This window comes from Harpia harpyja, chromosome 15 (genome assembly GCF_026419915.1).
Source record: "Harpia harpyja isolate bHarHar1 chromosome 15, bHarHar1 primary haplotype, whole genome shotgun sequence".
NCBI classification, from domain to species: Eukaryota; Metazoa; Chordata; class Aves; order Accipitriformes; family Accipitridae; genus Harpia; species Harpia harpyja.
This window is the reverse complement of record NC_068954.1, coordinates 4476066-4502606: the sequence shown is the minus strand read 5'-3', so window position 1 is coordinate 4502606 and position 26541 is coordinate 4476066. Positions and strand designations below refer to the sequence as shown.

General features: G+C 39.7%; 1 protein-coding gene across 1 annotated transcript in view; it reads right to left on the bottom strand.

Annotated features, from left to right (window-relative positions):
- The window catches only part of PKHD1 (PKHD1 ciliary IPT domain containing fibrocystin/polyductin), a 263656-nt gene that overhangs the window by 68327 nt on the left and 168788 nt on the right, over positions 1–26541 (bottom strand). Inside the window, exons 51-58 of the mRNA XM_052810279.1 lie at positions 26051–26188; positions 17351–17464; positions 15327–15414; positions 11808–11962; positions 9723–9875; positions 8475–9353; positions 7143–7305; positions 3043–3203 (exon numbers count right to left, since the gene is read on the bottom strand). Coding sequence (XP_052666239.1) covers positions 3043–3203; positions 7143–7305; positions 8475–9353; positions 9723–9875; positions 11808–11962; positions 15327–15414; positions 17351–17464; positions 26051–26188 — 1851 coding nt within the window. The remainder of the gene's footprint in view (positions 1–3042; positions 3204–7142; positions 7306–8474; positions 9354–9722; positions 9876–11807; positions 11963–15326; positions 15415–17350; positions 17465–26050; positions 26189–26541) is intronic.

Sequence of the window (26541 nt, the reverse complement as noted above, 5' to 3'; positions counted from 1 at the left end):
GTCCTATAAATATTGCAGATAGCTAGCAAATGGTTGAAACTTTAACTACAGAATCGTGGTTGTATCAGCTCTCCTTCATGAAGTAGGGGTTTTAACCTGGGCACAGAAATCAGTTGAGTACACGAACTGTTCATTTATCCTTCATTCCTCAGCTAGACACACTCATGCTTATAGCTAATTCTGCTGTACAGCTTGTGATTCTGGTATTTCCTGTATCATGGTACCATTTAGTGCTCCAGGCCTGGCCCCAAGCTCTTTTGTAAGAGGTCTGGTATAGAGATGAGTTTGGGGAGAAAAACATTTTGTCATCCAAAAATGGCAGCTCAAAGAGATTAAAATAATTACAAATTCATGTTAAACTCATTAAATTGTTTTGGATAATTTGAAAAATGATACTGTGAAAGTTCCTCATAAATGATTTAGGGGGGGTGTTGGAAAACACTTCAGTCTAAACTTTTGCAGTATTATAGTTAAAAGAAAAAAGAAGAGCAAAATGTACCCTTAGATTAAAAAATAATTATGCTTTTTTTGACTCAAACCCTCTTTTGTTGTTGCTCCTTTTTCTTTTAGTAGAAGTAATAATAACAAAAATCTTGGATCTCTTCCCTCCTGGTTTTTTTTCTGAATTCTGTGGTTTATACAGAAAACTAAAACTTCAGTTTTACATGAACAACTCTGCTTCTGCAGAAAGCCACAATAAAAAGACCTGGTCTATAACCCGAAGAGGTAAGACAGCAGGTAAAACATCAGGCACACAGGAAGACAAAAGAAAAAAAAAAAAAGGGTACATGATTAAATATACATTGTATGGCTTGCTACTGCCCATCTGCAGTGGCAGAACTCAGGAAGCCAAGTCATCCTTCCTTGCCTTTTGCATATACGCACATATATATGCAAATAATGTATTACATATATACTATATTGATTGCATCTTCAATAAAAGACTTCATGTGAATTCAGGAGCATTAATATCGTACTGCATGATACCCTGTGCCCCAGTTATGGCTCTCGCAGGCTCTTCCCTATGGTATTCTTCTGAGAAAACATCTCCCTGGCGTTTGTGTCCCTGAAGTATATTGAGTGTTTTGGTTTGCTCCCCCTGGAGTAATCAGAATATCTAGAAATGGCTGAAGGTCAATAATTTCAAGCTGATTGACCAAACTGGAAGCTCAAAGGGAATATATACATGCATCTGGATAAAGGTGTAATTAAAAGGATATGGAAAGCCAGACCTTTTGAGTCTCAAAGAAACTTGTGTCCCTGAACTGTGGAAGTAGCAAGGATGTTGTGTAGCTGCCTGAAAAGACTCTCTCTTGTTTCTATGGTTAGTCAGGCTAGCAGAGCACCAACCACTGAATTGCAGTGCTCTGATGAAGCGGCTGGAGGCGGTCAGAATTACTCAGGTTTAACAGGGTACCAGGTGGATACGCAGATGAGGTGGGTCTTGACCACCCAGATAACATAAATACTGAATGCTCATCTGGATTTAGGAAAGGCAGAACTCCAAGGGCCAAATTCCGCTCAACAGCGTCGTAACACCACCATCCTCACTGGCCTTGAAGCACTGTCATGCCAAGCGGGAATCTGGCCCCACAGAAGATCTGTGGGAGCAGGAAAGGCGAGCATTTTCTCCTGTTTGTCTAACGTGGGAGCCTGCATCGCACTGTGCAAAATACTCAGTGCTACAACTTTCAGGAAGGAGAAGGAGAGAGTAGAGAAGGGAAGACGACGACCATGAATTCACCTTAGCATCAAGCTGTGCCTTTCCAAATGTCAACCTCGAGAGGAAAGGAACCGCAGGTCAGAATGAGAAATACAGAGGAATTTAACACACAGTTGTGAAGGGAGGGTGGAAAAAAAATTCCCCATTCATATTTGGGCAGCAAGAAGAAAACACAGCAATTTTGTTACAGCCTCAGAGGCAGGCAGCATTTACCATATGCTGTTGCCTCCATTACACAAGCAGATAAACCCTGTGGAGTGCAGGTTGCACTGTTAGTGCACTTTAGATGGTGGGGATTCCCGGCATGCCTATGACTGCGTGCCAGGGTGTGCTAAAAATCTAAATAAAATCCAGGTTCTGTATGCAAAAGTATGTATGCATTAATATGCAGGTACTAAGTGGTAATACTGCTAGGGTATTAGCACTTGCATGTGATTCATAATCAGGGCAGAAAAGGTAGAGTAAAAAACAGTGTGTTTGCATCTAGACAACACATTAATCAGCCCTGTAAGCAGCCAGTTAGAGCAGGATCCTTAGAGGAAAAGCCTTTACTGGGTACACATTAGACATTTTGTTTAAAGATTAAAGTTCTCGTGTTTAATCAGTTTTAGAGTGGGATGGAAAACAGGATTAATTACAGTCCCTTCCATCAGTCTCCCATACCGCTGGAGTCACAAATGATGCGCCTTTTCAGCAAAATGGCCGCCATCAGCAGCAGGCGCAGGAAACGTTAATTGTATTTAAAGAGTTTATTTGGAATCAGAGAGCAGAGTTTTAATCAGGATGAGAACGGAGCCTTGCTGTGTGAACCTTCAGAAAGTGGTTACCGAGCAGAATGGGCCTTTTTAAACCAGAGAGAGGGGTCTTTAAACTTCTGGAGTGGGTTTTCAGCTTGATTATCTCCTCAGTGGGATATGGATGAAAATGCTCGCTGGGCCAATTGTTATTATTTTGCACTTATGTAGCATTTACATGGCCTGTCTCTCTTAATGCTCTCAGAGGACTTTGCAAAGGGCAGGTAAGTTCTGTTCTGGTCTTAAAATGAATGAATTAAACCCTAAAGGGGCTAAGGATGCCAGGTGACGTGATTCTGCAAGAAGGCAAAGAGACACTGGTGGACACAGGACTGTGCAACGAGGCCTCCCAGACTTCTACACTGTAATTCACTACATCCATCCTGGAAAGGCATCACACAATCTGGGATCACCACCATCTCGACCTCAGTTGTAGGTCTCGGTGAAAGCCTGGGGTAAAATCACATCTCATGGGTCAAAGGTATGCACGACTTTGCAGGCACTCCAGACGGCACAGGCACTTACCAGCTTGCAAGTAGAACTGCGTCCATTCAAATTCTGACTTTGGGAAAACAGAAACAGGCGGTTCTAGGTCCAGGACACCTCCATCCAAATCCTTGAAAAGGGCTTTCCTCGAGCTTTTGCATCTCTTTTCAGGGAACATGGTGTCTTCAGAGGTCTGTATACTGACAGGTAGGAGAGGTAATGTTATTATGAAGAAGAGAGCAAAGGAAAAATACTGTGCTGTTGTTTGTAATTTATTTACTCTGGTAACACACTTCTGCACATACATGCAACATCTTGGTGTTTTACTAGGTGAACTCACGTGCCCAAGAAAAGAAAAAAATGGAAAGTAAGTCAAAATGAATGAAACCTAAGCATATTAGTTGAGGTATACTCTGCAAAGAAATTCTGTAGCAATATTTGTATTTTGGCATGTTTGTATTGAAACTGACAAAAAAAACAAATCAACACCCTTTCTCTTCAAAAGTTGGCTGGATTTGGACAGAGAAAATCATCTTATTTCCAGTATAACTTCTGTTCCCAAATCTCCTCTTCCCTGGAGTTGATGGTGCGGACCATCATGGTCCTTAGAGCCAGCTATACAGTTGCAGTTTGAGTACCTCTGGTTCCCTCTTGGCTTTCCTGATTTGAGGAACTGCAGTGATGCAACCATCAATATCCATATGCCATTAATTTTTGACCTATGGCAGATGAAACCTGTAGTTGCTGAGTGAAGGGGAAATGTGTATTGGCTGCTATCACACTAAGTGACCAGGAATATCTCTGCTTCAGTATGCAGTGCTGATACAGCACAGGCATTGCTCTTCACATCCACCAGGTGATGGATTGTTTATTTTTTGCTTACAGATTGGTGTGTGTTGTACACAGTATTTTGTTAAAAAGCATTGGCTGCCCAGCAGTACCTGTTTGTCTTGTTCTCACCTCTGTACTCAGGAACGGGGGAGCCCTCTGAAAGGGCAGAATATTGCACCTTCCCACGAGCAGCTAAGCTTATACAGAAGAAAGCATGAAGCAAGGTGCAATGGTAGCAAGTATGAGAGAGGGAGCCAGCAGGGAACACACATCTTAAATAAAGGCTTAGAGTGTCCTGGAACAAGCAAGGAGAATATTTACAGTAGGGCCACAGAGGGTCCATCTATCCAAGTTAACCAGTTTCAGAACCCATCCTTTTCCCAGATCCACTGGTACAGTCTGTCCCTGTCTGTAGAGTTAAATTGCCATAGCATTCAAAACAGGATGGTCACATCCAAACTATCAGTTTGGAAAAGTCCTTGACCAGCTCCCAAACTATGGCAGTGATTGGGTCAATGCTAGCTGGCTCATGCCAAAGCCAAGCCAATGACCATGCTCAGAGTCGAACAGTGCTAAAACTCAAATCCTGATGGCCAGTTCCTTGGTTCTACTTAATTTACTAGTACGAACATAACCAGAAGAAGCAAAATAAAGAGACTTCTGCTAGGAAGTTTGAGAGAAGTTTGTCAGAGGAGCCACTTAACATTTCCAGAGCAGAAGCAAACTTGAAAGAGAAAACTCATTCTAACAGGACACAGTGCGTAAGGATTAATGTGTTTGTAAACCTGGTTTATTTGCTGTTGTTTTTCTTTCATGCCCAGGTGTTTTGAATTGTGTCTGAAAAGATTATTGTCCTAGTTTATGTTCTAATAAAAAAATGGGTTTGGATATTCAATGTCATTTTGGTGGTTTGATGGGCTTAAAGAGAAATGTACATGGATCTCACCTCAAAGCTATGCCTGAGCCAGGGTTTCATCACCCAATCACACATATTTAGTAGTAAGCGATTACTCAACCAGTACTGTCTCCCAGACAATGAATAGCTATTTCTCTCTTTCTAATGACAGGTTCAGATCTTAAGAACACAATTAAACCATACTTTGAAAATAAGACTCATAAGGTAAGAGAGTTTCAGAGTGTTAGTCCAAACTAGAACAAATCTCTTTTTGGATGGCATGATAATGTATCTTGGCAAACTACATCTAATTTTCAAATAAGTTTATCCAATTTTATAATCAGTATACTCTCAGGAGGAAATTGTAAATTTAGTGGCTTGAAACAGCCAGAAAAGCTTATAAATTTCTATGTAGATCATTAAAGTCTGGCTTCCACGAGGGAGGTACCTGCAACAGGACAGGTTTGTTGGAGGAGAACTGACCTCACCTGAGACATATATCGGACAGTTGAGATGATGAATCATTTCTGAGAGAAGGGTCTCTATTAACTACAGAATGAGTTTAGTGTCTTCTTTAGATTACATGCTTAATTTTTGGATCACTAAAGTGTAGTGAGCTGAGTCACATGTTGAGGATCTCAAATGCTTTTAACTGCATTTTGACTAAAGGTTTAACACAGCTTAAAGGAACTAGCCAACTGGCCATATCACTCCTGTTACAAAATACAATGAGATACAATGACTTATAATCCAGCAAAGTCCATGGAAACATCTTCAGATTGCTACAGGGATACACATTAAGTCTTGAAGAAAACTTAGAATTTCTTGGGCTCAGGTTAGAAAAACACAATTATTGATATATGCAGAGATTTACAGTAAAAGCAGAGAAACAAATGAGCCAACGCCCCCAATCAACACAGCTCAAAAGAGCTGGAGAACAAAGATAGCTCCTCTGATCCTGACAGCTAGTACAATTCTTGAACATCTCTCAAAAGATCCAGCAATTCAGCTGGTTAGGTCTACCAGTGGGACAAGCAAAGTACTTCATGGTCTTGCTATATTCCCTGATGTTTCTATTTTCTCATCTTGCTCTAAGGCAATGCTCACCTTCTCTTTGACAGGACATATCCATCAAGATACCCCTTCAGGATGCTGAAGCGGAACAATGCAGCCACAGCTTGGATCAAGCTCAGCAGTTGCAAAGGTGGATTAAATATATGCATGCAGATAATGCATGAGGAGCACTGAGAGATGAAATCACCCTCAGAGGTTTACCAGACTACTAAGAAAGCATTCGGTAATCCATGTGCATTCATCATGTTTGAAAATCACCAGCTCTTGCAGTGGACTGCGTATTCAGCAGCTTACTAATAGCATAATATTGTGGGATGGATACAAGAGTGAAACGTAATGGGAGCTGACAAGCTGGACAGGTGTCAGAAATCTACACACAAACTAATGCCCAGAGCAAAAAGCAAAAATGTAGAATAAAATAAAAACTCTGGCAGAGGGCTGGAGGGGCTCTAAACATAGCAGTGTGGGACACCTCCAATTATTTTTGACTGGCAAGTGGAGTCCATGCTGGATTTTTTTGCTACTTCAAGGCTTTCCTGACATAGCCTCTGTATTGTGTTCACTGGTTGTAATAAATAAATAGGCACGTGGTCTCCACTGGATGTGGTATGTTTAAAACGCTGCAACCAGCAGTGACTTAAGGTTACAGATGAAGCTCTCCCCTCTCTCCTCCATGTACCTCCACACGCAGATGATATTCTCCCTGGGCAGGAGCAGTTCTGGCAATCATTTGACATCTCACAGCCTACCTGGTACTGATCAACATTTCTAATGTGATCTTACAGGCAAAAATCAAGCTCCACTTCCCTGACCAGAAGGACATTCCCTGTCTGAGGGTTTTTTTGCTGGAGGTTCTGACATTTTCGGAAGCCTGAGGCTGAGAAATCAGAGATGCTCCAGAGATGGAGTTTTAAGAAATGGGATATGTGAGGCTTGGTTTGCTATACAAACGTCAGTAAAAAGGGAAATCCAAGAGGATTGGTCTGGAGATGCACCTTGATGGAATCTGAACCTCAAATTAAAAAAGAAAAATGCCCTAAACTAAGTTGGGGCAGGGGGGGTTCTCTTCTTTTTTTTCTGGATTCGAGTTTTCCTGTGGGTGTTTGATGTCTGAGCTTGTTCATTTTTGCCAGACAGAAGCAGTACAAGAGCAGAGACAGAGACAAAGAATGGGACTGCTCTGCAGCTAGACATCCAGTCTAAACTAATTGCTTAAACTCTTTGTAAGACAATACAATAAGACAGCTGATACAAACAGAGGTGAGGAGAGTCCTAGAACTGTAGGTGCTTTTTTTTGCACAAACCATTGAAAAAGATAGTTCAAAATGAAGCATGTTACCTTGTTGGATGAAAGTAGAACTTGTCATTCTCATTGACATGTAACATCCTTGACGTCTCCGCTGTGATAAGAGGCATGATGCCTAAATGGTCAGCATTTGACATGATGCAGACATCCCTGTCTTCACTGTAGCAGCTCTTTGTAAAACCAGTAAAGGTGACTTCTGCCAGGGATTAAGAGAAGATCAAGCGAGGAAAAGTGGTTAGAGGAGTGCCAGAATCAGAAAGAGACAGACTCTGTTCTATGACATTTTCCATGTTAAGTTGCTCCCATATGTGTGTGTGTGTATATATATATATGTACAAATAATTTTTAAATCAGACTAATTACATTGATCATAGATATTCAGTTGGCTTTAGAATATTCCATAGCCAAGTCATATCTTAAGTTGACACAAACCAAGTCATGCCCACAGGAAATTAAATCAAAGGAAATACTAAGTGAGAAAGAAACAAAAGCAAGAGTGATTAATAAATTTTCATCTGAAACAGTAAGAACCAGTTCGGTGACAACCTGCCTTGGATGGTTTATCCACTTGCCAGATGTTAGTATAAGATGAGCTGGGGCTGGTGACACGTGCTTGGCTCTGGCACTGAACTCTTGTGCAGCTACGAAACCCATGTTTTGCCACAAGTTTTCTGTGAGACCCTGTGCAAGTCTATTTGTTTTTCTCTGTCTCTATTATTCTTCAGTAAAAAGAGGATAAAGTATTTTCTTACAAAAGTAGGTAGTAGTGAGGGATAGAGACATGAAAAACTGTGAGGTATTTAGATGCCACCACAGCAACCAGCTATCTAGGTTCTGCTATATGCAAATATTACTCTGGGGACTGTAAAATTCATTTGAACCAAAGATACAGGATATATAACTGACTTTTATCCCTCTTGTGCAATCCCTTATAACAATAAAAGCCGTAGCTGTTTCTGTGCAGCTGTAGTCATTATGTTCTACGCAAATTCGATACAAAGTGTGCTATTCACTTCTCCAACTTGGTATCTTTATTTAGCTAGAGGTAACTGTAGATCAGAGAGATGAATCGAGTGGAAAAATAGATAGCACAGAAGGCAGGCATGTTTGAGGTAAAATATATACATTAGCACATGACAGAATTATACTGCAGTAGATTCAGGAAGTGAAAAATGCCAAATAATATTTTTTTTTATTGAACTGTATCGAACTGAAGAAGAATGCTGTTATTAATTCCACTGAGGCTCGGATTTCCCTACCACGTCCATTTGTGGGTGTGAAAGGCTGCAACTTCAATTGGAAAAATGTAATTAGTTGAGAAAAAGAGTGACAGAACAGTCTGGCCAGTGGACGTGGAAGACCAACCTTTCAGCTTCATGAGTCCCAGGACTTTTGGACAATGCCCAGTTTTGTGCCATGGGTTATCTGGCCTTTGGCTGGGAACCGTAGTAAACGTAGGCCATAAAATCCCAACACGGCCTCTTAAGGGGTAGTATGGTGGTCGATCCTTGGCTGTTAGATCAGCTGAGTGAGGCTTGATCCTGTCTCTGATGCAGTCAAAAGTTGAGCTTGTTGCGACAATGACGGAGTTTCTAAGTTCTATGAATCTTTTCCCCATGTGGCATTGCTTGGCGTAGAGACAGTACACTACTGGCATCAGCCCCACAGTGTTGTCTACCAGCACCACATTGTCCATGATGACGCTGCTTCCAAGGTGGAACATGACACCATAGTCGTAATTTTTATAGGATAGAAAACCTGTGATTCTAGTGCAGGTCTGAAATCCATCTCCCCGGTAGAGGTGAATACCATGGAGACTTGAATGGGCCACGTTTTCACTGCAATAATCTCCATCTAGCAAACACTCTTGGCCCCTGATATGGAAGCCAATTCGCTCAGATCCTGCCACAGCATTGCCACAGAGGGAGACACCAATGGCAAGGTTCACCTTGATGCCAGCAACCCAATTTAATAAGCCTTCTGGTTGCCTGCTCAGAATAACAAGGTTCCCAATGAGAGAATGATTTTGCCCTTCCAAATCAATGCCAGGTCCAACCGTGTTGTACACTGTGTTATCATGCAACAAGATCCAGTTGCTCATGACTGCTTTAATGCCAACTCCGCAGCTACCATTAATGCTGGATGACACCACCGAGGACCCTTGGGATATATTCCTGAATTCAATGGCAGAAAGCTGAGGAGGCCCAAAGTTCAAAAATTCAATATTTAAGAGTTGAAGGACACCTGCAATGAGATAATTATAGAGAAATAAAAGCTTACAAAATTACCTAAGAACTGGTGAGAATGACAACAATTTAAACAGCACTCAGGCATATAATAGCAGGCAATCTTTGTCAGTGTATTGCCAGTAATGGGTATTTGTTCATAAACATATATAAAGTTATAGTAAAACTCAACTAACCACAGAACAGCCCCTCTTAAAACATATTCCACTATTTATGAAATATTATTAGTACTCGGGTTTCATACGTGTCACACAGTCACAGTTTGCTCAGAATTGCATAGCACATGCAAATGGATACGTCTGTTGTTAGACTGTACTTTCTTGGTCAGAACTGGTGTGGTCGATGAGGACAGGTGAATCTCAACTACCTTCAAACTCTGTCCCACTGCCGTCTGTAAAACGTCCCACCAGCATCCTCCCAGCACAAGCCACATCAGACTTGATCTGTACGTTCCGTGTTAGGAGTCCAACCTCTGCAGCCAAAGGGATGCGTCTACCATCTTCTGTGTCATGGGAATGCCCTGAGGAGTTTCAAGAAAGAAAATGTGATAAGTGTCTATCATACCTATAAACCAGTGTTTTGAGGGACATAAAGCCTGACAGCTTATGCACAGCTGCTCTGCAGAATCTGCACTGACATTCAGGTGTGTTTTTCCTCCAGCACAATCTACATGCATCAACACAAAAACAGAAAGGCCATCTGCCCATCAAATATTCACCATGCGCTTATATTTTACCAGCATTTTTCATTTTTAGAAAAAGAAGGTGCTAAACCTTTTCCCTGCGGTGTGCAGATGCCAAATCAATGAACAGATTAACACTTCATTTTTTTCTAAGCTGTATGTGCTGGAGTTATTCTTCAGTACACTGCAGAGTTGATCTCCATGAATTCTCATTAGGATCACACCAATGACGACGCTAAAAAACAATTTGCTATAGTGACTTGGTTATGTGTGTTTTCTAAACAAAGTCTTTCTAAACGAGACTTATGAGAGAGTTTATGCAGATTTCTAGCTTGGAATTAATCTCAGGTGACTTTAGATATCTACATATATGATTTAGTTATCCAAACCATTTTTATGTACAAGGAGAGCAAAAGCACTCAATTCTTAAGTGCAATTTGTTATCTCTTTTATACATCTGCTTTAGAGGGAGATGAAATACAAGTGAGCAGTATGTGGTTTTCTGCTCTGATTATCAAGGGAGCTGAGAGTGACTAGCTCATGTGTGAACATTTAGTGTAGATACCTACATTGGCCCAGGTGAATCCCGGTATTTACATAGCTCTTAATTCTCCCATCAGTTCATTTTTTTCAGCTATATCTAACAACTGCTGCAGTACTCAATGTGTATGCGATCATTTCATCCCAGGATACACCTGTTATATCTACTTTAGCTAAGAAAATAGGTTAAGAACCATTCTCTGGCCCCAAGACTGATGGGCAGGTTTCTTCTTTCCCTTGAAAAAAAGAAAGGCCATGCATAAACTACTGGAAATGGGGCCTAGATGTGCTATCCTTTGAACTGTTTTGTTTTTTTTTAAAAATACAATTGCCATACAGAACTGTGTCATAGAGGCTACTATCAATTAACACTACAGATAACTGCAGAACAGGGCTTAGTTCCAAGTGAAGCTTTGTTTACTAGCACAGGTATAGCCATTTAAAACACACAAGATTTCTGAACCTTTTTATCCATCATACTAAATTCTGTGCCTACTAGCTTGAATAAAGACTAAATTAAAAAGATATTGCTATGCACAGGAAAAATCCTGGGTTTGGATCTTCAGAATTTGACCTGCTAATCAAATTCTTTTATTTTTGTTAAATAGATGATAATAAATTTACTTTATAGGCTGAAATGAAATTAAATGAATTATCAACAGTGCATCTCTTTTTCCACTTAGATACAGATATTATGTAATCTACACAGGAAATAGAGCTCTATACAGATTTTATGTTTATTTACATATTAGATTACAAATACGTTAGTTTCATGCCATGGAATTGATAAACTTTTGCACTTGAAGCTCCATGAATCTAATGATTTTGAAATTTGAAAAAAAAAAAGGTATTTTTTTAGTTTTTCAGTTTTTGACACACCACAGAAATTGTGCAAATGGCCTAAAAAAAATCTGCTTTTTTTTTTTTTCCTTTAAAACTTCAGTTATTTTCTCTCTCTGTTAACCAGTTGTATTTAAAACATGGAACACCAGGAAGTTTTCCAAAAGTATTCAGCACTGAATTAATTCTACTCCCAGAAATTCGTGTTAGAATCAACTATTCTGTACAGTTTTTAACATCACATTCTCAGTATCAAAACAGCAAGAAAAAAGCATATGGAGAAAGAAATGAAGATACCTCAATAAAGTAGAATTGATCTTGATGAGATACAAAATGGAAAGTTAATGCTTCAGAAGAAAACTCTCTCAAATGGAAACACAGATTCCTTACCAATATGCCTATGCAGAAGGCGTTCATGAATTCTTATGCTATGACCATTGACTTCTTTAAGTGTAACTACTTCAGCTTCGTGGGCTTCATAGGAGGAAGAGCTGATCACAATATCTCCACCATGATTCCAGTCTACTTCGTCCTCCACAAAAATCCTGTAATGCAAGATATTAAGTTAATGTCATTACATTTATGAAAGTTATGCTCACAGATTTCCTAAAAAATGAACAACAGTTTTGCCTAGGCAGATCTCAGAAAGAATCCACAGGCTATGCTCTAGGAAAAGCCCCTTTAGGGCTTTCTGCAAAAACAGATGTCTAAAATATGTGGGAGGAAATTAATCCTGAAATGTCTATTTCACACCGTTGATTAACAAGGTATACAGTTCCAGTACAGAGTTGCAGGGCTCAAGTAAGTTACCAAAGACGTGTCAGACCATTTTTGGTGCCAGGAGTATCCTACAGAGCTGAAAGTCAGCTTTGGACTTAAGACAACAAAATGTAGGTGTCCATGTGTAGGGTTGTGTGTGTGCGTGCACTTGGCATTTAAGCTTCTTCTATAGCTGATCGGTACAGTCGGTAGTGAGTAGAAGGCAATACAGCTCTCTGAATTGGGCACACAGAGCAGGATTTGATTCCCTAAACAAGAGCACCTCTTGCTATCTGAGATGTTCCAGGATATCTAAGACATCAGCTGGTAGATATGATAGAACTTGGTCATGGAGCGTTCCTGGAGACACAGGTGGAAGCCATGGAAGGGACTCAAAGGCATTTCCTATGAGCCCCAAGGAACCTCAGGTCAGCCCAAAACCTATGTTTAGGTTCCTGAATCCTGCCCTTGGTAGTTGAATTGCCCTCTAGGCTCCAGCACCTAGAACTCTGCTGACTCTAATGGGAGCTTAGGTACCTTTTTATACATTACACAGACACTGTTTTAATCTTGAACTGAAGATCCTTCTTTATTACATTTATTAGTTATATTTGTAGCTCAGGGGTTTTTTAGCTTCACATGGAGAAAAGAAAAGCATTTAGTGAAAGCAAAATGGATAATGACCAGTGTTTACATATATTTGATAAACACCTTGTCCTATTACAGGGTGACTGGTGCTGGCCAGGTGATGTTCTGTACTCCTCAGGTAATTGTTGAGAAAACAGACCACTGAATGAATTCAGAGTATGCCTTATCATGCAGTCAAGAGTGACAGAGGTGCAGAGAGAAAGGAAAGTCCTAAAGCGATGTTACTAGTAAGCTATGTTGCCAGATTTTCCTAGTGTCTCTTCTCACAGTTTTTTTCAAAGATGAGTAGGCTCAAGATGAGTACTTCCAGTTTTCAGCACCTGTGAACATTCAGTAGAGATGTCTACCAAAACTTTGATTTCTTTTTTTGCTTAGAGGAAGCACTGTATATCGTCTGAAATGGCAGGAAAGTGTTAGTGCGACTGAGAACTATGTATTGTTCAAGGATAAACACATTGGAAAAGAGGAAGCAAAACCACACAGAGTAAGAATAACTGTGGCGTGTATTTGGAATTTTTGACAGTTCACATGCAACCCATACTAGAAGTTGAATCTTAAGTCCAGTCCCAGGCATACGCTCCAATAATAATTTACATCTTGTAGACCCAATCGTAACTCTTTCGACTCTTGCATTTCAAAGAAGACTAATAAAAGGAATCAGTAAGCAAAAGAAAACATGGTAAGAGACACCATCTAAGATGCTAATCTATTGAAATACTAATTTAGGTTTTCACTGTAAGTACTTTCTTTTTTTTCCCTTCTTTTTGAAAGCCTAAGTCCTTCCCTAATTCATGTGCTGATTCATGTTGAAAAATATATAGAGCAGCTTCTCTCAGTCAGTAAAAAAGGCACTTGCTTCAGCTTTCATATTCTAGCCCTGACTTGCCTATTTCCTCTATCTAACCACATTAACTCTTGGCTGGCTATTAGTAGACTTTTCATGATAAATAGCTTTTTTTTTTTCTTTTCTTCTAACAATGGAAACAACTCTTTGTGCCATATTTAGGGTGCATGAATGAATTCCAAAAACTTGTATCTTAGCACCTCATGATATTTCATCTAAAACATCTGGGCAGCAGACCAATACTAGCCTGAATCCATTTCATCCAAATATTCAACTGGCATGCTTCAGTCAAGAATCTGCTTACTCTGAACTCCCATCCTAATCAGGGAAAGAGAAGAATTTCCAGAGGGTGATTCTAATATTGCATGGTTTGAATCAGCATCTGGAAGTATCTAGTCTCTGCACTGACTACACAGCAATCCTAAACAATTAATCTACACTAGAGACTCAGCTGTGTGAGAGCTAACAACAGACAAATCCTACTTGTGAGGTCTTTGTGCTTCCATTGCCCATCTTTGCAATGAGTTTCCAAATAATTCCTTCCCTCTACCCAGATGGGAACTCTACCAATGAGTTTTTGTTAGGCTTGACTGATAGAATTTTTTTTTCGAATACACATATTTCAGTTTAAAATGAAGCACTTGGAAGAATTACAGCAAAGTCAATAAAAGTTTTGTGTAACAGAATCAAGAATGAGAGCTCCAGAGAGAGCTAGGTAGGTGCCCAGCCCACCCCAACTAAGGTCAGTGCACATAAATGGGAGATCTTTATATGCAGACATGTTCTCTGGTTCAGAGGAAAGATTTGAACTTCAGGCCATAGACAGCTATTCATTTAACAGGCATTTGTGGCAATTCCACTTAACCTGCCTTAGGTTTTGACTAAGCCTTCAGACTGAATTCACAAGTAAGTGATGATGAAGGTGAGCCCACCTGCAGGGGCTGTAAAAGCTTATGGATGGGTAGCATCGAGGAAAGAGAAGATAGCATTTCAAAGCTATTTTTGCCAAGGTTAAGTGAAAATGTGTCTATACCTTGGAAGGCTCACATCCCAGACAGACACCTTACTCTTCAGGCTATACAGGTAGCTTTGTACCCTTTGAGCCAATTGACATTAATTACATATACAAAAAAGATTGACTCTAATAGGAGAAATTAAGGTGTTCACTCCAGAAACCACTTGGTAAAGGACTGATCTAAGATGTTGAAGAACATGGTTCATATCCCAGTTTTGCTTAATTCAGAGATGAGATTTTAAAGTAGGTCTCTTAAACCAAAATGAACATCCTAATCACCAAGATATCAGACACTTTCAAGTACATCTCTTCCTTCTATAAAGAAAGAGAAAGGCAGAGGGAGAGATAGAGGAAGGAAAGGAAGGAAGGAAGAAGGACAGAAGGGCAGAAGCAAGCAAAGAAGGAAGGACAGGAGGAAAGAAGCAAATCTCAGCTTCATTCCTCTTTCGAATTAAAATTAATCTAAAAATAGTATAATTTTCTTGCAAGATGTAACATAGTTGTTCTTTTCCTACCTAAACATAGTTTAAACAGAGCCTATCACAAAGGAAAAGAATAATACAACTCATAGGACCATTAATACAAGTCATTGGAATGGAAGCCAAAACTTAGTATTTGGAAGCATATTTGGGCAAAACACCACCTTTCATTGCCAGGAGCAATGTTAGTTCCCAGATGTGTCCAAGATGTCTTAGGATAAGCGCTATAAATTTGCACCTGTCCATAAACCCCTGGAAAAAAACAGAAGCAGGAGTTCGAAGGTTAGGGGAAAGAGACACTTGAGAACTGAACCAATAATTAATACGTGGAAATCTTTATATTTATTAAAGCATGTTTTTATATTTTATGAAAAGTGTAAGAACAACACATAGCCTTCACTTGAAATACAAAGGGAACTAGAAATAAATCATAATAAAGTAAAATGACCATCACGTGCAAAGGCAAGAAAGGGGATTGTACCACAGAAATCTCATTAACTCAAACTGGAATTGCAGACAAATGTATCTACCTTAAAAAAAAAAAAATCTACCTAAGTAAACAAATTAAGTGAAAACTACAGGAATGAAAGATACAGAAAATTACTCAGCTATTATTTATATTTCTGATCTGTAAAAAATTCACTATTTTTTTCTGGAAAAAGGATCCAAAACCAGGGCAAAAAGCCAAAATATAGAAACTTTTCATATAGATGACATGTTCCACGATTATATTTGAAGCATGAAAAAATTTCCGATTTCCTGCACTGAAATGTTTTGTTTCAATTTGCTGACCTGATCTGAAATCTGAGTCAGTTCGACAATTGTTCTGCATCTCTAATAGTGACACATTGCTTCAGAGGACTTATGCTTCAGGTATTTAGTAAACCCATTTTACTGCTTGGGCTAATCTCCTCCATGGACAACTTTCTCTATGACATACTGTGTCACCATAGCCCAAAAGAAGCCTGCTGCAAGCATTGGTAATGCAACCCTGATTATCCCACCAAGGCAGACATTCAAAATAACTTCCCTGATCTTGCATTTGCTGTGGTTTAAGAGGATAGCATGAACAGTTGTGAAGTCTCATCTGATCCATGATAGTGTGCTAAACCGCTGCAACGCATCTATCTTTGTTTCTAGCCCCTAAAATTACAGGAAGTCAAATTGCTAGCTCTTGTTATACTTCAACTCCTAAGTAATTTAGGCTTAAAACCCCCACAGAATCCATTTCCTCTGTCAATTAGCTTTCTGTCTTGCCTTCCAAACATTCCACTTAGCTATTTGCTAGAAATTTGTCATTGCTTGATCAATGTGTGCAATAGTTTCTCAATGTCACTATCAGAAACAAATTGGGGCTTTTGTTAGTTTGTTCATTTGTTTTTTCTCTGAATTTCTTTAATATTCTACAAGTCTTGATCCAGGCAATTTTTCTTAATAGCAGTTCGAATTTCTACTGTCTTTACAAAAGTTCAGCAATGAACAAAGTCTTGCAATACTCAAGTATTGTTTAAAACATATTTTAAAATATGGAAAACAAAAAAGTTAATTTATTTCTTTAACCATAATTATATGAGGACATGTAAAAATTAACATAAACATTCTTTTGTCAATATTTCTATGGGTCCAAATGCTTGGAAATATTTAAATGCGTGTATCCATCCAGTAGCTCTTGGATGTAATTCATCTCACTTAAGTCAGGCATTTAAAAATAGTGATATGAGTTTAAGCTCATCATCCTAGCCTGGAAACTTGAGGGCAATTTGTTTCATCCTAAGAGAGACCAAAGATAACTGACATCAGATACCCTCTGGCAATGTGCATTTCTCTCCACTCAAGAAGGTCATCTTAGTTTTAATATCTTCAACTTTGACAACTACCTTTTACAAATCTCAAATCTAAAACCAACACAAACCTTGTACATATGTGTAAGTACTCTTAAGTCCTCTCCAGTTTCCCATATAAAGACCTCAGGATTTGGCACCTAGTTGCTTGCTTCTGCCAAATTTTGCCTAAACAAAATCTCCACAGAAAATCCAGGACCTGGTGAACGTTAAAAGTTTTAACTCAAAAAATGTGTGTACCTTTGTTACATTATTTTCTTATATGACATAGTAACAGGCTCAACAGGGTAGATTTGGCTATTGCTTAAGATTGGTTTCCTATGAAAAGGTGAACTCATGTTTCATACCAATACTCCCTGGGGGGGCATTTATTCCCTCCAGACGATCACAGTAAATCCCTTCAGATGCCCGAAGAAGGACCAGCAGCTTTAAATCCCTTTCTAGGGGATGTTGAAAAGAACCTGCAATAAAGACAAAACAGCAACAACCCATCACAGAAGTATCAATGGCTTTTGTAATGCTGAAACTGGGGGGGGAACTGGGGTGCATGAATCCAAATTTTAAGGTCTAAATGGCTGAACTACCATTTCCCTCCTCAGTCCATTTTTGCCTTTCTGCTCCTTTAGAATTTCATCAGTTCCCAGGTAATCATGAGTTTTGCAGCCAGGTTGGGTAAAATGGTCTTTCAGACCAATGGAAGGACTGAGGGAAAAAAGTAGGGGAAAAGAAAATGCACAAGAAGTTTTGGTGTGTGAGATGGTGCTCTTATCTTGTGGTGATATGTCTGTACAGTAAACTGTATTCCAACTGTGACTTCATTTATTTCACCAAGGGTAGTTTACAGTTTCAGAAGAAAATGGCCCAGCACTAAACAGACTAAGGAGGAAAAAGTAGGACAGTTTTTGCCCTGGAGAAATGTACACGGAGTCCAGTAAAAGAGTTCAGCGTTCCTTTAAAATTAGAGATTAAATCAATTATGCAACAGAAAACTGCAGCAGATGTAGAACTAAAAAATATATACATATCTGTACAAAATTAGCTGGCCTGTCATGTTCTTTTAATATTTAAAAATTACTAGTTTGGAAAAGAGAGCCGATCTCATATCCTAAAGAAACATTCCTCTTTAAGAGCATTTTTTAATTAAGTGAAATCAATAAATAAATTCATTGTTCCCTACCAGTATCTGACTGACATCTGTGGATATTTAAATTCTCTGTACAGCTTTTAAATGGGTAAAAGACAAACAGTACAAGACTTGCATGCTCCCCATCTAATATATCTCACACCAGTGAGCTCATATCTTCTCTGGGGACATGGAGGGAATTCAATCTCACAGTGTCCGTCGTCCTTCCAAACCATCTTTGACTTTCTTGTTTAAACTTCCATAACTGCAGTTTGAACAGAAGTAAACCAGGAATCGGGCTGTAATCAAATGCTACTTTCACAAAGCAGAACTAGTGATAAGGGCTTTCACCACCAATGCACTAGGTTAAACAAATATCCACCTAGGGCAGCAGAAGAGTTACGTAGACATTTGTGTCTCTTTTTGTATGCAGAGTGATTGTTTTCCTGCTTCACCCTCACAGCAAGTTGTGATTTAAAATACTCAGCCTGAACATACCTTTCCCAATCCTCAGGTCAACCTTACCCCCTGGGATAAAGTTATTAGCTACACTGAAGACCAAAGAAAGACTCAACAAAAATGTTTGGAGACCTTTATATTGATCTTACAATGTTATTCACAATTACCATTTCCTAATCAAGATCACTTAAAGGGGGGGATTATTATTAATTATCATTATGAATTACTGTTGGTGTTATTATTGGTGTTATTATTTTACTCCTGGTTACAAAGCATTTACTATTTCTTCTAGTTAAGTCAGTTAAGAGAGATATGTGATATATCCAATTCTCAGCTCAATTTTAAAACCATTTTTAAGTAGGCTTCCAGCTTAACAATCACAGACAAATGCTTGGAAATGTGAATTCTAAAGGCTGGAACTGGAAGTTATCGCTCCTTTAAAAGAATTACATCTACATTTAGCTAAAATTTGTGATTTTTAATCCTGAAAATCATGACAATAGGTTAGAGAATGTTACCCTTGTTAAAGAACAAACACACAAACCAAAAATCTAATCAGAATGAGAAACAAAGAATTTGTAATAAAACTATTTGTAATAGCTCATCACCATATTAAATCCTTAGAAAAGAAATAAAAAATGGGAAGATAATATTCGCAGAAATGCTTCAGTGGCTGGAAACTGTAAATGGTATATGTCACAAAAGAGCACAGGAGATACCTATGAGTAGAAAAATTAGACTTGTTTTAAGTATATTTAGAACAAAAGTAATCTTAATACTTGCTTATTTCCATTAATAGTTCCATGGTTTAAATCAATGGATTTCAGTAACTTGAATGCAAGTGCTACAGAAGAGATGGCCCAAAAACTCATTGGACTATTAAGGCGGACTTTTCAGTAAGTTTGGGATCACTCACAACGTCTCAGAGCACTTGAAGAAAGCTAATATTGTGCCAATATTTCAAACAAAGATAAAAGTAAGAGCCCCAGGTAATTACAGGCCTGTCAACTTGACACTGATTCTAGGGGAAAAGTAAATAAAAATGGAATGTCCAACTCTGAACACAATTAATAAATCATTAAAGGTGGATGATATAATTAATGCCAATCAACCTGGTTTTATAGAAAAAAGGTCCTGTGGAACTTCCTTGTTATCATCTTCTAATGAGACTACAGGTTTAGTTGATAAAGGTAATAGCTTTGATATAATTGGCTTCTCCAAGGAACTTGACTTAGTATCACAAAACTTTCTGATTAACAAACTACACTGGTACAACACGAACATGGCACACATTAATTTACAGGCTGACTGACTAGAATGGGGGCATTGACTCAGACAGGTCTGGTCTTGCAAGCCCTGTGGTATGAAACATTTATCAATGACCCCAAGTAGTGTGAAGATACTGAAAGCAAGCAGATAAGCTGACACAAATGGGGAAAAAAAAATTAAAGAGATGGGCCAGCAAAGTCAGCAAGAATTTGGAAGTGAAGAATTAGGAAAGAAAGTGAAGAATGTTCAAAATGTAAGATGACAAGGACTTGAAAATGTAGTGCTGTCTCTGTGAATGGATGGGAACAAAGGAAAACAAAGGGAAAAGCTGAGTAAGGTCTGAGATATGCACTTTGGCTTAGTCTAAATACAGCCCTACAGAATGGCTCATGAAAATGAAGGTATGGAAACGGCAGCTACCTCCACTTACTCATAGGAAAATTCAAAATAGTTAATGCACACAAGTCACCAGGGCTGGATAACTTTCATCACCTTATGAAGCAACTGGCATATGAAATCACAGCTCTTATAATATATAGTTTTGTAAACTACCAACTTGCCATAAATATTGGAATCGTAATCTCTGCAACACATATATGAAGGATCTGGGCTTTAAGTGTCTGTCTCTGAACTTCGGATGTGTAAACTTCAGGCTACTTGCCCCACTTTATTGTGGTGAACAAATCCCACATAAGATGACGTCAAACTGTTGAATTACCCCATCCCGCATGAGATGTGCAGAAATGGATCCCGCTTCATACTCCTACTACAACTGAAGGCTTACCAATTTGATGAGCAACCTGGTTGATCATAAAGTGAGATAATAAGGTACTGCTGGCAGAGAACCAGAAAAAAGGTAATTAGAACCAGAAGCTGGCAGAAGTGTCTGGTGAGATGTGCAGAAAAGGTCGAGAGGGACTAAAGAGAGTGTACGCAGAAAATAGGCAGGGCTTCCTCAAACCTGTGTTCTTCCAACTGGAAAGTTTATCTGGAATTTGAAGGGTTTGCTCATCTGTCCAGAAACGACACATATCTGCCATCCTGAGCAGTGCTCCTGAGCAGTGTTTTGTCCGCTCTGGATATCTCAGGTATTTCTTCAGTGCAGACACATGTTAATCTGCTGGTGTGTACGCAGCAACCATGCAACTTCCTACAAGCTGGGCTTTCTGCACAGTCACTGCACAGTCAGTTTGTGCCTTCACTGTCTGTCTGATGATAGATGTCACATCAAATGGCCTCACTGCAGGTGTGTGACCTTCTGCAAGAGGTATCTAAAGCTAATGTTCTTCCAGGGACTGCTGGCACCACAACGCATGCACTACACAGTGAAAAAAAAAAAAAAACATATATGATAATCCTATGTATAAGAAACAACTTATGCTGCTAATAAAGTCACCACTGATTACATACTTTCTTGAAGAAGTGTGAGGTCCAGCTGCCTGGATTACAACACGGATCTGTTAGCACTATGGTTGCAGCTGATTCATAATCTTTCTTCAGGTCTAACCTCTGGAGAGGATAAAACCCTACTATGCGAAAATAGGAAAAAAAATTAAAAGGGAGAACAGAGAGAGAGGTGCGTTTTTTCTACCCAGATTTTCACTTATGCTGGACTGCAGCCTGGATCTAGTTTGCTGTTAGGTTTCAAAAGCATTTTCCATTGTTTTCATGTTTCTGTTTTATTCCAGATGTTGTTCCTGACAGTATTTTGTTGTGTTTTTGTTCTTTTTCCATAGCAAAACCCATTCGATTCTTTCCTAGAAGAGTGGGTGTTTCCTCCCTTCTAGCCTTTCCTTTCTTTACAGCGCAACACGCTGCAACAGCTGTTGTATATAAGAGCAAGGAAATCTCTGAGATAAGATCCCCTCCCTTCCATTGGCAAATACACTTTGCTAAGTATCTTGCTGTGACCATCTCCAATATCAGCTTTGTGTTTCCTGAATCTGAAACTTCTTGGACTCTAGCTACCTAGCTATTTTGAAAACTGTGGTATATTGTCACCAGAAAGGCTGAAGAGTCTTTATTCGTGGTCAAGACACAGCTGGATAGTCACCTAGTGTTGGTTCTCCTTTCCTATGTGTTCCTTCAGGTGTTCAGACCGCACTCTGCAAAGAAGCCTTGAAAAGCAGCCTGTGAACAAGGAGACATCACATGGATTGCCTCTTACAGGTGGTGCTGCCAAATAAACAGAAGAGATGAGAGACAAACAGCTGTGGAGTAGGAACCAGCAGCCAGAAGTGAGAGATGAATGTCCAAGGAATAAGAAGTGAGACATGTAGGATGGGATTCAGCTGCCTAAATATAGATGCCTAATGCCATCTGAGAGTCCTAGTGCCCTCCAAATCCGCTACGTGAGGTTGGCAGATACAAGACAGTGATCAAAGACAGAACAGTGGCTTTTTCAGCAGAAGCGGGAGGCCAGGTGGGACACGTGAGGGTGCCCAAAGTGATACAAAACCCTCATAGTTAGGCAACTGAACCATGTTTCCAGGGAGATTCATATAGCTATATTTAGGTTTCATAATGCAGATGTTTCCATGTTCTCTGGCTGTCTGAGCTAACAAAGATCAGACAATACAGTGTAGACTGTAATTTGCTCTAGATACCTGTATTGGCCAGCCCTACTGACTGCAGTGGCTCCACTGACTGTATTGGCTATATCTCTACTGAAACAGCCAGCTCACATGCTGATGTCCACGTTACACCTAAATTCGGATGTATTAAACATGTGAACCGAATCTCTTCCCTAGATGTTACGATCAGTTAAAAGCAACCAAGTGGCTTGGAAAGGGTAAAAACCAAACAGACAGAGGCTGAGAGGTTAATTGAAGGGAATGCAGATGGTGCAATGAACTTTTCAAACCACTTTTTCTGTGATCAGGGATGAAAAATTGCTCTCAATACATCAACAGCATTCCATCTTCATACAAGTTGAATAGTTGTGCGGGGATGCAATATGACTGCAAGATGAAACTCAGCTTACAGCTAAAGAAGATGGGAGCCACACAATCGAGGTACTGGTGAAGCTGGAAAAGACAGTTGATTGGTGAAACTCACTTGTGCCCTAATTGTCGTTATAAGGCTGAGCATTAATCATCACTAACACATGGCTATTTCATGAAGTACAGTGATTTACCCTTTGGGAAGTCAATATGGGGGTTCTTAAGAGTACTGAGAAGAAGGAGAGTGAATGTATTATAGCTATTACCACAAGCAAGATAAGAGACATAAGAAATGTCCAGGGTTTCATCTCCAGACAATCAAGCCATGAGCTAATGATGACCTTAGGCTTCTTTCCTCAAATGAGTGACATGACTGACAAGCAGCCATCACGAGATATGCAAAAAAAGAATGTGACAAGTTGAGACTAAAAAGAGAAATCCTATCTGGATAATTACTTGGTGAATTCTACTACAAAAAGCAAAAATAACCTACCAGCAAAGAGCAGCTGAGTACAGTGGAGTTCAGGATGAGTCCAACGGATCAGTTTGCGCAAAACGAACTTCAGCATTTTTTGCAGCCTTATCAGGAGCTGAGGGCTTTGTGCAGCAGTGGAACAGGGCATTTTCTGCACATATCATCTGTGTTTTAATGCTGACTTATGGGTTAAAATAAATGGAACCATCCTAGCCGAGAACCAAAAAAACCCTCTGAGATATTAAGCTCAACATTTCTTTTCTTATTCTGACACAGGTGTGCTAATGACATTTAGCAAATCACTTAATCTCTCTGAACCTCAAGCTCTCTTTCTATAAACTGGGAAAATAGCTTTTTTTTTTTTACAGCATGGCAACAAAAGGAGGTAGAAATAAATGGTGTTTCTAAAATGTTATTGCAAATATCACCATCAAGGAAGAGACTTTGAAAGTTTAAGTGAAACCAAGAAGCTTCTTATCTAGGAGCTAGGACTACTAGAGAAGAAGTAATCAGAAAGTCTCCCTGGGTCCAACAACACTGAAGAGCCAGGAGCACTCAAAGAAATTATTGTGGGAATAGACCCACACATTTTACTTCTGGGCTGTCCAAGGGCTCTGAGAGAGTTCTTGCAACCCTTTACGGATCTTTAATCATCTCATATCTCCCAGTGATTCTGTTGATTATTTCACAGTGGACTGTGATCATACATTGAAGAGGAAAGTAATGACAGACCCTGCAGGATCAAAGGTGTCCCAAGAATTCTGATCTCCCAACTATCACTGTATTTTCTGATCCCAGTTTCCCTGAAAATTATTGTTTCAATAAAATTAATTAGGTTCTTGTTTATGTTTCATAAACTCCAATTTTACACTGATTTTTTTCCCTTTGTTATATATTCCTCACCATCACTCAGTTCCTATAGACTTATAGTCTTGTTTTAACCATCTTTGGGTTTTCCCTGCCGATAAGATGCCAAGTGCACCGAAAGACACCAAAGTCCAAGCAAGACTTGTTTCTAGAACTTATCATTGTTCTCTAGCAGTTTAAGTGAACAAAATACTTAGGCTCTATCAGAAAGTCTCTGGCCCAGGCCTCTGAATTAGAAGCAACGGCACGTGACCAAAGATTGCTATGCTGAAAACAGGGCATGGAGAAATTACACAACAGGGAGGACCTGGGGATTTGGCTCACATGATGTCAACCTCAGCTCCTGCTCAGGCAATGCTGAATGCTGATGTCCACATCTATTAAATCTGTTTACTAAACTGTCTCATTATCTATTTTGTGTCAGGATTTCTTTAGGGTGTGGTAGAATTGGACAGATGGGCTTCAAAACCTTCCTTCAGGCATGGAAGAGTCAGGATTAGACAGATGGGCTCCAAGAAGCTACCTTTAGGCCTCGAACACATGGGAAGAGAAAGAGGAAGGGAAAAGAAGCGTGCACTCCCAGTTTTACAAGCAAGCATAGAAGCCAGTGTAAGATGTGGGAAACTTGCAAAGTCTCTACCCACCTATCATCTCACAGCTGAAACAAGAGCAAGGATAGCTCTCCAGAAGATGCTGGACTACGATTCAACAGCTGCAAATACCTGTTTGGCTTTTAATATCATTACTACGCACAGATGTGCTGGAGGGGAGTTTGTGCAGCAAAGAAATGCGTCAATGTTTTTTTAATAAGTGTTTTTAGCAATGAACACATGCTTTTTCTTAAAACCAATATGAAACCATATTTAAAGTACAAAAGAGTGTAAGTAAGAAACAACTGAGCCTCTTTTAAGTATACGTATATATTAACCTCCCAGATTAGGCTTTCAAACCTCTTTTTCAAAAGAAAAACACAAGACAGGGAAATAACTCTTTTGGCCAGTACTGTATTAACTAAACAGTCCCTTGAGATTAACAACAAACAAATATTAGAGCAGACTTCCTCAGGAGGTGATTACACAAACAAATTCTCTTTTTAAAGTTCATGAAACCAATCTTGAGAAAGGTCAAGCAGTGATCAACAACGTGATCCCAGAGTCCTAAGGATTCCTGTAAGTAAATACAATGCCTGGCTTTAGGAACCTTGATATTTAAAGGGAATTATGTGAGTAATTACTTCTGTGGGGAAAACCATCAATCCTGTCTGTTGCAAATAATGTGGAACAGCCCCAGTGACACTGGGGACTCTGAAACCACTAGAAGTAGGGGCAAGGTGGTACCTCGCTGAAGTCCTGGTGCTCATCTGTACAGAGGGATGAGAGGAACGAATGTGCTGAATCCAGCTGTGCCAGTTTCATGCCACAGCAGGATTTCCAGGCACTCTGGGGATTCTCCGTGACTCTGTTTATATTGGCTTTAAATACTTCTGTGTCATCTACAAAGTGTCTTACTAATGCCCACAGACACCAGGCACTGCCTGAACACTAAGGTAGATCCTGCCCTGAGGAATTACTGTCTCATAAAGCAACCCCACATAAAGTAGGGAGGACTTTTACACATATCAGATAAAATCTCAGCCACGATGAGATGGAGTATTGCCATTAGCTTCACTGGGGTGAAGATAGTAGTATTTGTAATATGTTGCTATTAAATGAACAGGTAATTAGCTCCAGTGGATAATCATTGTGCTTAACATGGACTCTGGGTGTCCACACTGCAGATATCCAGATAGCTATGGGGCATTAGGATGGCCAGCATGTTTATAGTAACACTATGCAGTCTTTCTTCCACTTTCTCTATCTATCAAGAGCAGAAAAAAAAACCCAGGCATCCAGAAGACCGGCTGCTCACTTACCCACTTTCAGCGTACCCCCCAGCACCACGATACAGGCTGCGCTCAGGACATTGCTGGAGTTGCTGGGGAACTCGAGGGTCCCCAGGACATAGAGACCTCTCAGAGGGGGAAGAGCCGTATCTACCAGGATGGTCCGGTCTGAGAAACAAAGCAGAGGGTTGTTTAGAACAATGGCAGCCTACCAACACTACTCACCAAAAAAGTGGGGCGTGGAGGTGAATAATGTTAGCTTTGCTTGAGTTTTGCTTTATTTAGATTGTTTTTGCTTAGAACTACTGGAGCAGGGCTTGTGTGTTTGTGCAGCATCCACAACCAGAGAGCTTCATCTACAGCTGAGGTTCCATGGTGTGGCTGTAATCTGATAAATTAATAATACCATCATATTTACAATGATATTGTTCCATGCTTAAGCCTCATCAAGTGTTGCTTGAACCTTTAAAAATGCATGTGATGGGCCGCAAGTTAGAGGTGTGTTAGTCTCGCTAGGTGAA